We start from the raw sequence: 17,344 nt of genomic DNA, 5'->3' as shown, positions 1-17,344 counted from the left end.
TCTGTTTTGGTTGGGTGCGGGTGGGGGGGGGGGTTGTTTGGGTTTTGTGGGGGGGGGGGGGGGGGGGGGGGGGGGGGGGGGGGGCGGTTGATGCGGTGGTTAGAAGGTAACTAGAAGGGACCTAGCGTTTGAAATCACATTCTGCCATGCCTTTTCCTAAACAAGTCACAATCTGATATTACCTTCACATTTCAGACTTATATACATGCTTAGAAATGCTACGGTTGACCCTTGAAAGGAACAGGTATGAACTGCATGAGTCCACTTTTATGTGAATTTTTTTTCTGGTCAGTATAACACAGTTCTGTAAATGTGCTTTCTTTTCTTTATGTTTTCTTAATAGTGTTTTATCCCCCTAGCTTAGTTCATTCTAAGGATACTGTTTGTGTGTGTTAATTTACCATGTTATCAGTAAGACTTCAGTCAACAGCAGGTTATTTAATAGTTGAATTTTGGGAGCGTCAGCAGTTACATGTGGATTTTCGACTGCCCTCCTCTGTCGTTGAAGAGTCAGCTGTGCATGGAACCATCCTTCCGTCCAGGTGAAATAACTATGGATGGTTATTTGTGGATTATTCTTCAAGTTGAATGTGGCTGATGTGATAAATGGCTTCAGCAAAGTCGTATTTTAATAACCTCAATTGGAGTCTGACCCTTCGTATCTTTTTCTTTTCCTCGAAGTCTTTTGTAGCTCAGTGATCTTGGGATTCATTCGGGAAATTCAGTGTTTGAGTTCAAATCCCTCAACTCTTACTTCTAAATAATCCTTGTTATGTGATGCTTTCTAGAAATAGCAGGAATTAAAGGGAAAAATTAACACGCATGGGTTTGAAATTGTTTATTTTTCGGTAAGCTTTAAGGGAAAAAACTCTTCAGTTTATTTGAATCTCTACAAATAGAATACAACTTGAGGTTGGCAGGAGTCGACCTGTCTGTCAGACTTAACCTTTTGCATTTTTTAGTTAATACTGGGGATCTTGAGGTTTCATACTTCTTGGGGGTGTGGGAAATATGTCAGTGTCTGGGTCACTGACTGTCAATCTTGACATCACATTAGTATCACCTGGGGAATGGATAAAGAAGATGTGGTCCATACATACAATGGAATATTATGCAGCCATCAGAAAAGATGAAATGCCCACCATTGCATCCACATGGATGGAACTGGAGGGGATTCTGCTGAGTGAAATAAGTCAGGCAGAGAAAGACAGTTATCATATGGTTTCGTTCATATGTGGAACATAAGAAATGGTGCTGAGGATCATAGGGAAAAGAACAGAAAACTGAATGGGAAGAAATCAGAGAGGAGGACAAACCATGAGAGACTCCAGAAAACAAACTGAGGGTTACAGAAGGGAGGGGTGGGGGGATGGGGTGACCGGGTGGTGGTTATTAGGGAGAGCACCTATTGGGATGAGCACGGGGTGTTACATGCAACTAATGAATCGCTGAACTCTACAACAGAAACTAATGATGTACTATATGCAGTTACCTGGGGAGCTTTGAAATAGCCCAGGGCCAGGCCACCTCCCAGACCACTGAAATCAGATACTCCAGTGGTGGAGCCCAGACCGGAGTGCTGGGTGATCTCCTCCCTTTACTCCAGTGAGAGTGAAGGTTGTAAACCAGTGTACCTTTTTTATACATAAAGTTTTATTGGAACATAGCCATGCCCATTCATTTACCGATTGTCAAGAGACCCTCTGGCTTGCAAAGCCTAAAATATTTCCTGTTTGGCCTTTTACCAAAAACATTTGCTGATCCCTGCTCTGGACTCATAGTGAACATTTTTCAACATTTTGAAAAGAGGCTTTATACAAATTCAGAGTAAAAGAAAAAAAAATCCAGCATTTTGCAGAGCCTGCAGGTCTCAAAACCTGTCCGTTTACTTGTACACAGAGAACACTGAAAAGCATTTTCCTTGAAGAACTGACTTGCAAATGTCAAACCAGAAGATGTGACCAGCTTAGCACCTGCTGTGGGTGGCGGGGAAGCCTCACTGTTTGTTGCGATGTTGTGTGTGTTAAAGCAGACAGTTGGCTTCTTGCTCAAAGTTCATTACGTAGTCTGCAGGGGACTTCAGGGAGGTCTGGAGTGGCAGCAATGGCTCTTTCATTTGAAGAGAGTTGGAGTTTGGTCTTAGATGGTGGCAGACGTCTGAGAAAATTCCTTTAGCTCTGAGGAATCTCATGTATAAAAGGAAAAATCATGAAAACTTACAGTGCTATTTATATGATTTCCATCCTCCCTCCATGCAAGTGGAAAGTTGGCAGTGATAAACAATGGATCAAAAGAGTTTTTTAGAAGGTCCTTTTTGGTTGTAGGGCCCTGAAGGTGTGAAGTATGAGAGAAAGGATTGTTTACTCTAGTCCCTTGTCACCAGCATGGGGTTTTTGAGCCAGAAGGATCAGCATCTCCTGTGCCAGACTGAGGCCCTACCACACACTTACTGAATCAGAATCTGCTTAGCCCCAGGCCATTTGCATACATATTAAGAGAGCCCTGGGATGCACTGGTCTAACCGATATTGGCTTCTGTGCAGTTAAGTGGTCCCTACCCTCCTCAGTGATTTCATGGCCCTTTAATGGCTCTCCTGACCTGGGGTTCTTCATTATGGGCAGGCAGGTTTTCCCCTTTGGCTACTTCCAAGTATAGCCTGCTCAGCCTCTTATTTAATAAGGATTTATGTGATGATAGGAGATGAAAATGGTGTGATTAAGCTGGAAGAGATACCAATTAGTATGCTTCAGAGAAACAGTAGGAAGGATAAAGGGAGCTTGCCAGATAAACTTCAATTGAGAGAAAATAATCAATTGGAATACAGTTGTCTTTGTTTTGCCAAGAAGAAGTAAGCAACCCATCAGAGTATTCATTTGTGCTGGGGATCACTTGCGAGGGTTGAAAAAGTACACACAGGCCTGTAGTCATTGGAAAATTGTCCATAATTTAATATTCGTAGATAATCTTGGGGAAGCCCAGTGCGTAAATTTGCCCTGCCAGCCTCTGTCATGTTAGTACGAGTTTCTTAATCAAGTTGCATTATTGGATTGAAAAACGTGATTTTGAACTGACTCTTTAATTCACGGACAGAGTTGATTTTTCCTAAACATTCCCTTAAATTGAATTTTTAAACAAAGTTAATACCACTTAAATTTAATTTTTTTTTAAAGATTTTATTTATTCACTTGACAGACAGAGATCACAAGTAGGCAGAGAGGCAGGCAGAGAGAGAGGAGGAAGCAGGCTCCCCACTGAGCAGAGAGCCCGCTGCGGGGCTCGATCCCAGGACCCCGAGATCACGACCCGAGCCGAAGGCAGACGCCCAACCCACTGAGCCACCCAGGCGCCCCTTAAATTTAATTTTTTAAATGTAGTATAAATAGGGGCACCTGGGTGGCTCAGTGGGTTAAAGCCTCTGCCTTCGGCTCAGGTCATGATCCCAGGGTCATGGGATCGAGCCCCAAATTGGACTCTCTGCTCAGCGGGGAGCCTGCTTCTCTTCCTCTCTCTGCCTGCCTCTCTGCCTACTTGTGATATCTGTCAAATAAATAAATAAAATCTTTTTTTTAAATGTAGTATAAATAATTGAAGTTTAGCTGTTCTTGCTGGGAAGACAGGATCACATGCTCAGTGTCTGTACCGGGGGTCATGCAGGAAATAGAACAGCTCTGCAACTTTGCAGAAGTGGTTAGGGGGCTTCTAAGTCTTCAGGTCACATCACCTTACCTTTAAGTGAGAGGTCAGGAAGCAATGGAGAGCTGCTGCATACATAAAAGCTGCCCCAGTGTCCCAAAGTCAGATTCTCATTTGCCAATCATGTGTCTACATGACTGTAAAGTCAGCCTTCAATGTCTCCATGCATGTCCTGTTTGCAGAATCCACATCACCTCAGGACCCTGGTGACAAGAGGGTCTGGGAAGTGGAGATCCGAGACTTGGGTTTTTGCTATAGTGAGAGCATGGAAGGGGGCTGGGAAGAGACGTTGAGGATAGTATCGGGCACGTCATTGCACGAAAGGCAACAGCTTACTGTTACACAAGCTTTGCGTGTTGTCTTTTTTTTAAATGTTCTTTTTTATATGAACACAGTGAGGTAACCAAAGTTAGATGCCTGTTTTACACGTGAGGGAAAGTGAGGAAGCAAATAACTTGCTTATGGCTCAGTAACTAGAAAGAGCTGTGGCGACGTGTTGGCTCCTGGGCCATGTTGTTCCTCTATTGCTGTGTCCCTTAGTGCTTGTTAACTGAGTATCACGTGACCAAATGGGGCTTCAGGAGTGCTCCAGTAAGGACCCCAAGATAGAAAAGTCACCTAAAGGATGCACAGTTAGAGTTTTTAGGGTCATTGTGCTGCAGGGGGGTGGTGCATTTTCATGGTCGAAGGTGACTTCCAGCAGCAATAGCCTATTCTCTTACAGAGTCAGGCAGTTCTTGTAATCATTGTAAAATGCAACTTTGGGCTCAGTGTATTCCTTTTTTTTTTTTTCTCAAGCAGATGAAAAACCCGGAGAACCGTCACGCAGTGAGTTCCCAGTACAGGATGCATTCTTACTACCCGCCTCCCTCCTACCTGGGCCAGAGCGTGTCCCAGATCTTCACTTTCGAGGATGGCCCCTCTTACTCAGAAGCCAAAGCCAGTGGTAGGTGTCTGGATGCACAGCTTGGATTGGGGTGGAGGGAGGATGAGTGGCCAATGCTGGGTCCCTAGACCTCTCCAAGGTCTTGCAAGTCAGGAGCTTGTGGGAGTTTGCCATGTGATTCCTCTGTGAGCATCCTTTACGGTATCTCATTAGGGAATGCTTTCGCTTTAATATCACGTCTTTTCTAACTACCTGGAGTGACAAGAATAAAATGAGAGACTCCCTTCAGAACCTAAAAAAAATGTATTTTCTGGAGGACCGCTATGAAATACAGGTTCAGAGGAAAATGTGGCTCAAACCCTGATATTTTTGGTGAGGTAAATTTCTCTCTATTGAATACTTGTACTGTATTGAAAACTTTTCCATTTCAAAATTGAAGGCATATTCATCTTTTGGGGGAGGAAATGAAATAACTTAATAAAACATTTTTTAATACAATAGATCTCAGAGTTTATGCAGTAGCAATGCAAATAACTCTGATGTAATAGTTTTTAAATAAAAAATGACTGTTTAATGAACCAAAGCGGTTTGCAATACACAATTCCTCAACTTCAGTTTTAACCTTCTCCCGAGCATTTACACCGTGGTGATGGGCAGGTCTTTTATGACTGCTGTGTTTGTAGGCCCCGTTTTTAAGTTCTTTATGTTTAAGCTTTATCTTTTGATCAAGGAAAGTGAGAAGATTACAGTCAAGGCTGTAAGTAGGAATCGGGGCAATAGTGTGTGACCTGCTAGTAAACCGACGGTTGGCCCTTGGCCTGCGCCAAATAAGAAGAGGTTTGTTCTCTGAGTAAGTTGACACTCTACAGAGAACTTGTTTCTTTATAAAGCAGGCGTTTAGACGAGAATCGAAACCATGCTTTGATTTCCAAATTCAGAATAAGAAAGTCTAAAAAAGCTGGGAAAGTTATGCTTTATTTGCCGTACTGAAATGAAATAGAGGGTTTCATTAATGCAGAGTGTAGAGGACAAGGGAACGGATCCTTTGGAACCAAAGAGGGGCTGAAATACCCATTATTGATTGCACTTTGACTTTCATTAATGACCATTTATTGTCAGGAATGGACAAGCACAGCTCCATATGATAAAAATTCATACCACAGAACATATGCCGATGTGGTCCTTCTTTCACACTCTCTTTGATTCTATGTATTTGTTTGGCTTTTAAGCTCTTTAGGGACAGAGAACACATCTTAGTTACCTTTTTACCTGTTATGATGCCTTTTATTTGTTATTTATTGGTTGAGCGAATGAATGAATGAATGATTTTTTAAGTGAGCTTGCTACTCTGTAGAGAAACACCAGCCTAGAGGGTCAGGACCCTAACCCATTGTCTGTGGAGTTAGTGCCGATTGTAGCGATGAAGTAGTTAAGGAAATGTTTGTTCATACAGAAAATTAGGAGTGAAACCTTCTTTCGGGAAGAAATTGCCTGAGCTTCTTACTCCAGGAATAATGGAGTATTTCCAGAAGCACTCACATTCTTGAGAGAAAGGTGTAAATTCAGAGCAGGGCAGTAAGATAAAAAGATAAGAGGAAATTTATTAGAGCAGAGAAGGACAGATATAAGAGGAGCAGGAGGCATTTGAATTTATGGCAGGAAAGGCTCAGAAGGAAAGAGGTTACAGTCCAGGACAGAAAGGACCGGCTGCACCAGTGCTCACCAGGAAAGACAGGGCAAATAGCAGTGAGGATTTCTTACATTTTCGCTGGTGATACGTATGTTTGAAAGCATGAGGAGGCCTCAGGCTTACTCTCCTGGTGCCCCTCTCCCTCACCACTAGCCTCACACCTGAGGGAGTTAGCTAGGAAGAGCTGTTAGTGTAACTCCATAATGTCTACTTTCGAATTGCCATGGAAAAGGACAATATGAATAAATAGAAAATCCAAATAGCAGCTAATTGTTTAAAGAAATGTGGCTTTATGACTTCCAAATGCATGGTGGGGCTTCTGTGTTACATGGAATGTTTACAGAGCAAGTGGGAAGGGAAGAGGAAGTTGTGTTTGGGGGTGAAAAGGACACCTCCGGGGTCATCTCTTGGAGCATTTGGAGCCTCAGTTTTATCATCAGCATTGACACAAGTAGACAGTTGGGGACAGCAGAGGCCCTTGTGTTGAGTGGGGCTGAGGCTGGTGACAGGGCTCAGTGGGTAGGGAGAGGGACAGCAGTATATTCACCTGTGACAAGGTGACAGAGGCTGGCCAATAACCAGTTGCATTTATCACTTCCATTAGGTTTGGGTTGAGATCCTTGGGTTGGTTGTGTTTTAATAAATAAGTTATGATTGGAAGATCTAAGTGGGGACTTGCAAGTAATTTGAAAAACAATGTTTTTCCATAGGCTTAATGTTTTCTTTATAAATTTGTCCATTACATCAGTGTTTCTTCACTTTCTTTTTTTTTTTTTTAAGATTTTATTTATTTATTTGATAGAGATCACAAGTAGGCAGAGAGACAGAGGGAAGCAGGTTCCCTGCCGAGCAAAGAGCCTGATACGGGGCTCGGTCCCAGAACTCTGGGAGTCATGACCTGAGCCGAAGGCAGCGGCTTTAACCCACTGAGCCACCCAGGTGCCCCTCTTCACTTTATTTTTTTTTTTTAGATTTTTTTATTTATTTATTTGACAGAGAGAAATCACAAGTAGGCAGAGAGGCAGACAGAGAGAGAGGAGGAAGCAGGCTCCCCGCTGAGCAGAAAGCCCGATGCGGGGCTCGAACCCAGGACCTGGGATCATGACCCGAGCCGAAGGCAGAGGCTTTAACCCACTGAGCCACCCAGGCGCCCCTCTTCACTTTATTTTAAAAGAAGTTTAACCTGTCCTTACCATGTAAAGAAAGGAGTCCTGGTTCAAAGTCTTCCTCTGCTTTTGCTGAAGATGGCAGCATGCAAATAGAATGTCATAGGGATTCCAGGGAAAGTTCCTTTTGCTGTGTCACTACTGCTTAATGTTCTCCTTGGTAAAGAGGCTAGGAGGCATTTCCTCCCCCTTCCATATACTGAAAAGTGTCAGGAGGTAGATCAGAGAGACAAGGAGGCCCAGTCATGTAGCACTCCGTAGAACATTGCAAGCACTTTGGCTTTTATTTCAAGTGACGTGAGAAGCCAAGCTTTCCAGCAAAGGGGCAGCCAGGGAGACATGTCTGTCCTGTGCATTTGGAAGCTCACTCTGGCTGCTGTGTAAGACCAGACTGTAGGAATGCAGGGTGGAGGCCAGGAGTCCAGTAGAAGGCACTGAGTAATCGTTGCGAAAGGTGACAGGAGCACCCTAGGGACAGTAGGAGTGTGGTGGTGCCGACAGGCAGTTTAATTCTAGATCTGCTTTGAAGGTAGAACCAAGACGATTTGCTGATGGATTTGGGATGTGCCAGTAAGAGAGAAGTGAGGGGATAACTATAGTTTTTGACCTCACCAAGTAGAAAATCAGAGTTTCTGTTTATTGAGGTAAAGAAGACCATGGTGGGATGGGCCTGGTTTGTGGGAATTAGGAGTAGTTTGCACATGAAGTTTGAGATGTTCGTGAGTCCTCAAGTGGATCATCAAATAGGAATGGATGTGTAAAGTCTGTTTCAAGTTGAGAGGAGACATTCTTGCTAGAAATAAAAGCTCAAGATGTTAGTTGAAGCCAGTCTGGTGAGAGCCCATGGAGAATTGAGTGTAAATGGTGGAGAATGAAGGACTGAAGATTGAGCCCCAGGGCCCTCTGGGGTCTGGACATGTGTCGCAGTTGAGGAGGACCAGCAAAGGGTAAAGTGACAAGGTGTGGCCGGCGGGGTAGGAGGAGAGCTAATGGGACATGTTGTCTTGCAAGCTGAGCAAAGAAAACATTTCAGTGAACATAGCCAAAGAAGCTGATAGGTCAGGTGAGAAGAGGGCTAGAATCAACCACCGACTATTGTATGGTAGGAATGATGGAGGAATCTGGATAGGTGGCCATTTGGGTGCGGATGGGGGAGCGAAAGCCTGACTACGTTTGGGAGTGCGCGGGAGAGAAGGTAGGGGCCAGGGCACAGACACTTCTTTAAGGAGTTTTGCTGTAAGGGGGAGTCATGAAATGGGGCAGCAGCTGGAGGGGAGCCGAGTTCAAGGAAGATCTTTTCCTCTTTTTCAAAGAAAGGAGATAGCGCGGTAGGTTTGTATGCTGACGGGAGTGGTCCAGTAGAGGGAAGGTTTGCCCCACAGGCTGTGTGGAGTAGGGGCCACCATTGTCAGGGACACTAGCGGGGTGCTGAGTAAGCAACACTAGTCAGGGTCCAGGCAGCGGGCCCTGGCATACGGGCGTGTGGGTGCTTCATTAATGGTCTAAGAGGAAGTGAGTAAAGGAACTAAACATAAAGGAAAACTTACTAACAGTTTGACACCATGATTTAAGGTCTATTGAATCTAATTCGAAAATTGGGGTTTGAATATTTTTTTCTTTCATTTTTCTAGGAATTCATTTTTTTATCATGGTAAAATCCACCTGTCATAAGATGAACCATTAACCATTTTAAGTGTATAGTTAAGCAGCACTTGGACCTTTGCAGTGTTAGGCAACCATGACCTTTATCTAGTTCAAAGGCATTTTCATCACCCCAAAAGGAAAGTGCGTACCTAAGCGGTCATTCCCTACTCTCTCCTTTCCCCCAGCCCCTGACAGCCACTGATTTGCTTTCTGTCTTAATGGACTTGCCTATTCTGGATGTTTTATGTGAATGGAGTCCTATAACATGTGGCCTTTTGTGACTGGCTGCTTTCACGGAGCATAACGTTTTTGAGCTTCCTCCAGGTAGTAGCAAGTATTAGTACTGAACTCCTTTTTATGGCCCACTAAGATTCCATTGTTGTGGATAAACCAAACATCTTGCTTTTCTGTTCTTCAGTCAATAAATATTTACGTTATTTGAACCTTTTATTGGCTATTGTGAATTGCTATGCTGTGAACTTTCATGTCCTCCATTTGGAGAGCTGTGCTCATTTCTTCTGTGAGCATACCAGCAGCAGAATTGCAGGGTTGTATGGTAATTCTGTGTTTAACTTTTTGAGGAACTACCAGACTATTCTCTGTAGTGCCGCACCATTATACGTTCCCGCCAGTGTGTGAGGGTTCCTATTTCCTTAGCCATCTCATGTTACGTACCATTTTTTTAAATTATGATTCTAGTAATTCACTTTTGTTGTATCTTATGAAAGTATGAGACCGTGGAGGATTGGAAACAAAAAAAATTCTAGGAGTGCCTGGCTGACTCATTGGCTAGAGCATTGCAACTCTCGATCTTGGGGTTGTGGGTCCGAGCTCCATGTTGGATGTAGAGATTACTTAAACATAAGTCTTAAAATTTTAAACAAAACAAAACAGGTCCCTCCCCACAGATAGCTTGGGAAGAAGTGATCCTAGTGTGCACATAGAAGGCTGGCTTCTGCATGATTCTGGCCTCTTCATAGTAACAGATGCCAGTGGTTCACAAAGTGGTGGTCGGAGCACCCTGGAAATGAGGCTTCTTCACTCGGGATAAAGAGGGGCATCTCCACAGCCCTGCCTCTGTGTTAACAGATACACTCATGTTAACAGGTGGGCGGCATTTCATGTCACAAACAAGCATCTTTCTCTACATGTTGAATTCTTGCACAGAAGTTCTTGGAGGGTACTTGGCTGGCCAGTGCCTGGGAAAAGGTTTCAATTTAAAACGAGCATCTTTTGATCTTTTCGTGTCTTTATCCTGCAGTCTCAGTTTGAACGTTAGAGTTGGTACAGCCAGTTTCTTTGCCGTCTTTGGCCCTTTCCAGCATGGATAGAGTGGCAGGCCCCTGTGCAAACTCACCCTCCCTTTACATTCAACCTCTGCTCTTGCTAGAAGCCAGAAGCCAGAAGCCAGAAGCTAGAAGCTAGAAGCCAGCGTCTGAGGTGCTCATTAAGTATTATGAGCTGTTCCTGTATTATTCATTTAGCGCACATAGGATGTCTGCAGCTCCAAGAAGCAGGGTACAGAGCATTTATGTTTTCTCCAAAGGTCAGATGGCCCAAGTGGGCGGAAGGGTCTCTGAGTTGAAGGGCTTGTGCTCTTTCTGTAATGTCTGGGCAGCTTGCAGAAGCATCTGTGTTCCCAAACGTGGCTTTTCGAATCCATGCAACATCAGCAATTTTGTAGCCCAGTGAATCTGGAAGTGCCTGATTTCACTGATGGCCTATGCTACACGCCCCCCCCCAACCCTCCCCGCAGTTGCCACGACTAAATGGCTAAGCTTTCCCTCCGTGGAATGGATGTGCTTCCGCCACATACGGGATTCTAGTGAAAGACCACCCATCTAGTTTTGTAGGTGAGAACAGTGAGGCACGCACTCCCTGTTGGAAGCACCCGCAGGTCTCCCTCACTCACAATCCGGGAGGCCAGAACTGCCCTTTGGTGAGGTGAGGTGACCTTCTGCCAGCGCCCCTGGCTGGGGTGGTAGAAGCTTTCTGTGCTTAGCATCGGAATGGAGCCTCCGCTTGCTGACTGTGTAGCCCTGGGAGTATGAGACTCTTCTCTGAGACCCTTACTTCCGTCACCCCTTAACACAGGGTGAGGAGGTAGGTGTTGTGAGGGTGAAATCATGTCCCTTACGGAAACAAGCTCTATAAATCACCAAATATGGCAAGAGATGGCAAAATACTGTACATACTTCCACCATTCCTTTCTGTAAGGGGTGTGTTGACATTTCAGGCAGTTCTTGTCAGGGAGAAAGATGTTCTGGAAATGTTTTAGAGTCCTACTCAGACAGGAGGGAGAGCAGACCAAAGAATCTGAGGGCTCACTTTTTTGTGTATAGTCTCTGAAGCATATGGCAAGCCTACAAGGGAGAAAAAACACTGACCTTTTTATTCTGCATTAAGGAAAGCCGAATATGTCTTATGCAACATTTATAGAATGTTGAGTTTAAACTTCTCTTTAGGAAATGATTTGAGGGAGGTCAGACTCTTTAGGAAATGGGTTAAATTTCAAAGAAAAGCACTTGACTGCTAAACCTGTCTTCCTTAGTGACCTTGTTATTTTCAGGTGTAGCTTTTATTTCTTTATATTTTTTAAATTTTAGAGAGAGAGAGAAAGAGTGGGCACGCTTGCATATGCACAAGTTGGGGGAGGGGCAGAGGGAGAAGCAGGCTCCTCGCTGAGCAGGGAGCCTGATATGGGACTCGATTCCAGGACCCTGGGATCATGACCTGAGCCGAAGGCAGCCGCTTAACCGACTGAGCCACCCAGGCGCCCTCAGCTCCAGCTTTGAACAGAGAGGTAAGTGGAGGATTCATTGGCAATGACCATGGAGGCCAGTGCTTGCAAGGCGATGGGTCCCACCCCAGGAGAGGAGCTCCGGCTCAGATCCCCAGCACTGGGCCTGACTGTAACAGGCTCGCTTCATCTCTTCCATCCTCACTTCCCTTATCTGGAAAGTTGAAAGAAAATAACAGCCTTACCTATTACATATGGGTCAAAAATTTTTTACGTAAAAGCTACGTTAAAAAAGCCACGGCAGAAGTTGTCAACTCCCTGTTTCCATCTGAAGACACGCCACCGCGTCTACATCTTTCTCTTCCTGCCGGTGCCTGGCAGGGGGCTGTGCAAATGACACCACAGTCATTAAGGATGGCCCGCTTTTAGCCCTACAGGGGCCCTGTTTGAAACTAATCATATGTGTATTGGGATTTTGAAATTAGCTAGACATTTGGTCTTCTGAGTGAGGAAGATGAAGTGTAATCATTTTAAGCGTATAATAAACAAACGGCGGCCGTGGAGGCATATGTTTAATATATTACATGTGGCATGTTTGCTAAGTAAAGCAGAGGGAATGAGGGAAGAGGAGCGTGGAAGGACACCAGCAGGTCACCTCGTGGCTGAAGAACAGCACTGAAGGCGAGCTGAAATGCCGTTTGACGAGAACACACAGATTTCCCTTGTTTTTTCAGACCTTTCTCTCCCTCCATGAGAACAGCACCACACAAGGCAAACTGTGGGAAGACTGAGACTTGTTGGGCCCCTAGCATGCCTTGTGTGTAAAACACTGCCCTTCGACAAGGCCACCACCAGTCTAGAAAGAGCGAGCACTGCCCACGTGAGGGGTGTCAGGCTCACATAAGGAAGAGGTTCACATATGCGGCCCTCCTGTGAGAGTCATCAAGCTGTGGTCTGACACACAGGGCGGGAATCATGTTCATTCAGCTTTGCCCCTTGCCAGGTGCCAGGGGCGCTCATCCTGCCATGTTCCCAGAGGGCTCCTGGGATGGTCTATGGTTCTTGAATGAATAAGAAACTTTGAATCCTTCCTGCTGTGCCTCACTGGCCCAGAGTCTGGAGTTCCAGTAAAACAGGCATGGAAATAAAGCAGACATGGGCAGACATAGGCTACGACCTCCAGGCTACCGCATATCCTGGATCCATATCAGAATCAGAATATTCCTATATTCCCTTTGGAAAACTTAAATTTTAAAGACTTCCTTCTTTGCATATACTGGTTTTCGACAAATAACACAGCCCTATGAGCAAGGTCAAGAGGGGCTTCCTTACTAAGCACACTAACCAGAGAGGCTGGGCCAGCATGGTGAGGTTGCAGGCAGAGCGCCGTGACATCTCTGAGCCTTATTGCTAGTGCTGGGGAACAGGAGCCAGCATAGGAACTCAGGTCTCCAAACCACTCCCCTGGGCATTCTTTTTGATGGTGTGTCCTTGATTTCTCTTCCCTCCCTTCCTTTTCCTCTCCTCACAAGCAGGTGGCTCTTACAGTGTCTGTAAGACAAGGTTCTGTGCACTCAGTGCACTCAGTGGGGATAACTCATTTAGTTCTTAATAGTAGTGTAATTACCCCATTTTATGGATGAGAACACTGAGGCACAGAGACAATGAGAGGAGAAAGGTCCTCATTTCCAAGAGGCAGAGAGAGAAACTGAGGCCCAGTGATGCCTTACTTAGCTTGTCTAAGGCCTTACTGGGCAACAGTCTGACGTTCCTGTGTGTGAAGTATTTTCAAGGAAATGATGGCTGTGATTGGGGTTTGGGTTCTATCTGCTGAGTCTGAAGATCTGCATGTGATATTAACTCTTCTGTAATGATAAAATTCTAGAAACTACTCCTTTAGCATATGCGTCATGCAGAAATACCCCTTCTAAGGGTGTCTTTCTATAGTGTGTTGGTGTCACAGAAAAAGCAAAAACAAAAAAACCCTGAAAAGCAGCCTTGAAACAACCCACCAGCTTATCAGGCGCAGTATTTACAGTGCTCTTCCCAAAGCTCAATATAAACTTCAGAATACCTTATGACTTAACACAGAGAAGTCAAGTTTTAATTTTGTTGCTATATGTGCATTTTCTTTGTGTTTAACAGGAGAGAGTGTTAATATATGATGAAGGCAGACATTAGAAAATTAAATAACTTAATTTTAGTTAATAAATAATTAAATAAATTAAAGAGTTACCAGCTTGGAAATTCTAAGTGTAGATAGAAACACAATCAACTATTTTCCTATAGTCGTTTTTATTTTCTGTGGCTATTCTGCGTCATTTTAAAATTAGGGTGAGGGGGGCCTGGGTGGCTCAGTCAGTTAACTGTCTGACTCGTGATTTCAGCTCGGGTCATGATCCCAGAGTCATGAGATCGAGCCCCGTGTCAGTTTCTGTGTTCAGTGGAGAGTCTGCTTGAGGATTCTTTCTCCCTCTGCCCCTCACTGCTCCCCACCCCCCAAATAAATAAATCCTTAAAAAGTGAAAAATAAATTAGGATGAATAAAAGGCCTGTTTGTTTTCTCCAGGTAATTTTTGAGGCAGTATTTTATGCTCTGCCTAGTCTGTCATTGGCTTATTATGGGGTTGCTTTTACATCTTTAACTTATTCTTGAAAAACTCAAGGCCCTTGCAACGGTTTTCCTTTGGGCTAAAGAAGACCGTCTAGAGCAGCACACAAGAGCGTTAGCTCTGGAAACCACACTCCTGGGAGTTCCTCCATGTCCTGACGTAATGAAGTTGCACACAGTTACTGGGGGTCAGTGCTTCCCCAGGGGTGCCTGTGCTGATCTTATCTCACTGGAGTTCAGGGGTGACGTCTGGTCCCCAGCCTGCCCGAGCAGTGCAGGGAACCTGAACTTTTGTGAGCACATCACACAGCAAGTTTGCCGATTCTGTTACTCATTGAGGGACTATTTCCATTTCTAATTCCTAAAGAGGCAGCGTCCACACAGGCATTAACTTGGAGGCGACAGTGGCCACTGTGGTTGGAGCAACGCACGTCCTCATGCAGGAGGTTCCCTCATCTTGGTCTGGATCCGCTGGGCCTCGGCCATGCTCTTCGGGCGCAGTGTGACTCAACTCAGGAGTTTATTTTCCCTCCTCGGCTCCTCAGAGGCCCGGCCCTGGCCAAGTACAACTTGAATAACCTTCAGGAGAGCTGTGCTGTCCTTCTGTCGGCCGCTGTCTTTGAAAATTGCCTCCAGAGTTAGTGAGCAGGAACAGTTAAGATTTACAAACAATGATGAAGCTTGTCATGCATCTTTCACCATCCATCATCCAGGTGCCGTGCCTGGGCGGTGAAGTGTTCTTCATAAAAACCAGCTCAGTGTGAAATACACCTCGCCGCAATGTTTACTGCTCTGAAGCTCGTCCGCGGCCCTTTATAGTAAATCCAGATTGCGCCGTGACATTACAGTATATCACTGCCCGGCGCGGTGGGGTTTACACTGGGAATGAGTGCAGTGCACACCAGATGAGGTGTCCAAATTGAGTTATGTCAGAATTTGGCTGTTATATGGGGATAGCTTTTGTTTTCCGAACACTGAAAGTTAGCTTTATATGTATTTATATATGGGCATATACTTCCCACCTTGCACATATACACGGGTACACCGTATATGCTGAGGTCAGCTTCCAGCCGGGCTTCAGCTGTGAAGAATGGCGACCGGCATTTACGTACCGCCCAACGGTGGTTCATTGAAATCGGCGTAACCGGCCTCTTCGGGGGGAACTAGAGTGGATGGTTATTTCATCGTGGGAGTGGGTTTGCTTCTGCTCCGTGTGCAGTGGTCATTTTTACCGTCCTTTCTTGCAAAGCCAGGGAACCCTCTCTCCGGGGATTGTTGTGGTGCGTGGGAACGATCCCTGTGATATAGGGCAAGCGGAGAAACCCCGCAGGACCATCCCACCCACTGTCGAGCGCCTCGCCTGTCAGCCAAGTGGATGCACTTGGGGAGGTCTCTGAAGTCAGTTGCTTATTTATTGTTTTTTCAGTGGGTATCAAAATCCGGGTGCTGCCTCTGTTATCTTGAAAGATGCTGCTTCCAAAAAAAGATTTATGGTGTTCTAACTTAAATCTGCGAAATAAAAGAGCACACTGAATTTATTGCATGATCAGGTTTATTTACATTCACCCTAAAGGTGCTGATATTAAAAATGAGCTCCATAAAAATAATATCCAGGCCCTGCAGCCCCACAGTCATCTTCTTAACACTTATTTTTAAATCCTCTCTTCAGTGTAGCAGGGAAGTTAGGAGAACCATTTTGTGGCCTTTTCGTATCTGGTGCTACAATGAATCCGGGGTTTCTCCCCCATTTACACCAAGTCTAGGGCAGGGCATCCCCCACTTGAAACGCGGGGGCACACAGCCCTCCCGTCATTGCCCTCTGCTCTTTTTCTGGCTGTTCCCTCTTAGTTGCAATGTCTTCTTACTGGAGATTGATTAACGGTGCCACTTCCCAGCTTCCTGGAGCGGCGCAGGACACAACTTCAGGCTTATGGTGCTGGCCTCTAGAGGTGGGACAGGGGCCAGAAGCCTTCCATTGGCTCCGCCACCAGGGCAGGGAGAGAAGGGCCCCGAGTTAGCCCGATGCGCCCGTTCTGGGAGGGCTGCGCCATCAGACACGAGATGGCCAGCGAGAGTTCGATTTCAGATAAAACCCCAAACAACTATTTTCATATAATTATGTCCACAGTATCTTATTATGATAAAAATTATTTGGTCTGAAATTTAAATCATAGCATCCTGTGTTTTTATTTGGGAATATGGCGATTTTATACTCCATTCGAGTCTTCTCTGAACGGCAATTTTAAGGCCATGGGGTAAGAGACAAAAGCAAACTGTGGACAGAGGACAGCAGTACTTTCTGGAAGCATACTCAGCAGTTTTAAAGAGTTGCTTCATTTGCGTTTCTGTCAAAATCATACAATAGGCAGGCTGATGATGCTTAGAGGGGTTTCTTACTTTGGTTAAAGCCTCTCATGGCTTTCTCAGTGTTTCTTCCTCCGTTTGGGTAATTCATGGGTCCACACATTTCTTTTTTCATGTTTTATGGGTTAGATCCATTAATACAGCAGCAAATAAAATTTAACCCACCGCTGCTCAGAATCAAATTGGAAATTTATACTCTCTGTGCATTTGGTTCAGTTCTGTCCTCATACAACTTCTCCAGACAGAACAGTGACTCTGGAAACTCTGAGCGGGACCGGGTCCTCTCAGTCCCCATCCTGAACCCCCACCAGGATGGAAGCTGACGGCTCAGTCAGTACACAGGTACTAAACTGGAGAGCCAGCTCTCCGTGGACCAGCGTCATGCCTAGGATATGAACACGGCAGGGAGCGTGGGACAGTCACCCTTAAATGTCAGCAGATCCTGGAGTCTCATGCTTTGCCCTTCGTGTCCACAGAGAACAGCCTTCCCTCTCTGTGCTGTGGAAGGCATAGCCATGTGCCCGGCTGTCTTGCTCTTACGTGGGACTTG

General features: G+C 45.2%; 1 protein-coding gene across 1 annotated transcript in view; it reads left to right on the top strand.

The window, feature by feature from the left end:
• LOC111153656 (doublesex and mab-3 related transcription factor 1) overlaps positions 1-17,344 on the top strand; it is a 112,288-nt gene that overhangs the window by 64,800 nt on the left and 30,144 nt on the right. Inside the window, exon 4 of the mRNA XM_022512807.1 lies at positions 4,495-4,639. Coding sequence (XP_022368515.1) covers positions 4,495-4,639 — 145 coding nt within the window. The remainder of the gene's footprint in view (positions 1-4,494; positions 4,640-17,344) is intronic.

This window comes from Enhydra lutris, unplaced genomic scaffold (assembly GCF_002288905.1).
Source record: "Enhydra lutris kenyoni isolate GAN:26980312 unplaced genomic scaffold, ASM228890v2 scaffoldscaffold33, whole genome shotgun sequence".
In the NCBI taxonomy this organism is placed as follows: Eukaryota; Metazoa; Chordata; class Mammalia; order Carnivora; family Mustelidae; genus Enhydra; species Enhydra lutris.
The sequence above is the reverse complement of the archived record's forward strand: the minus strand, read 5'-3'. Positions and strand labels throughout refer to the sequence as shown.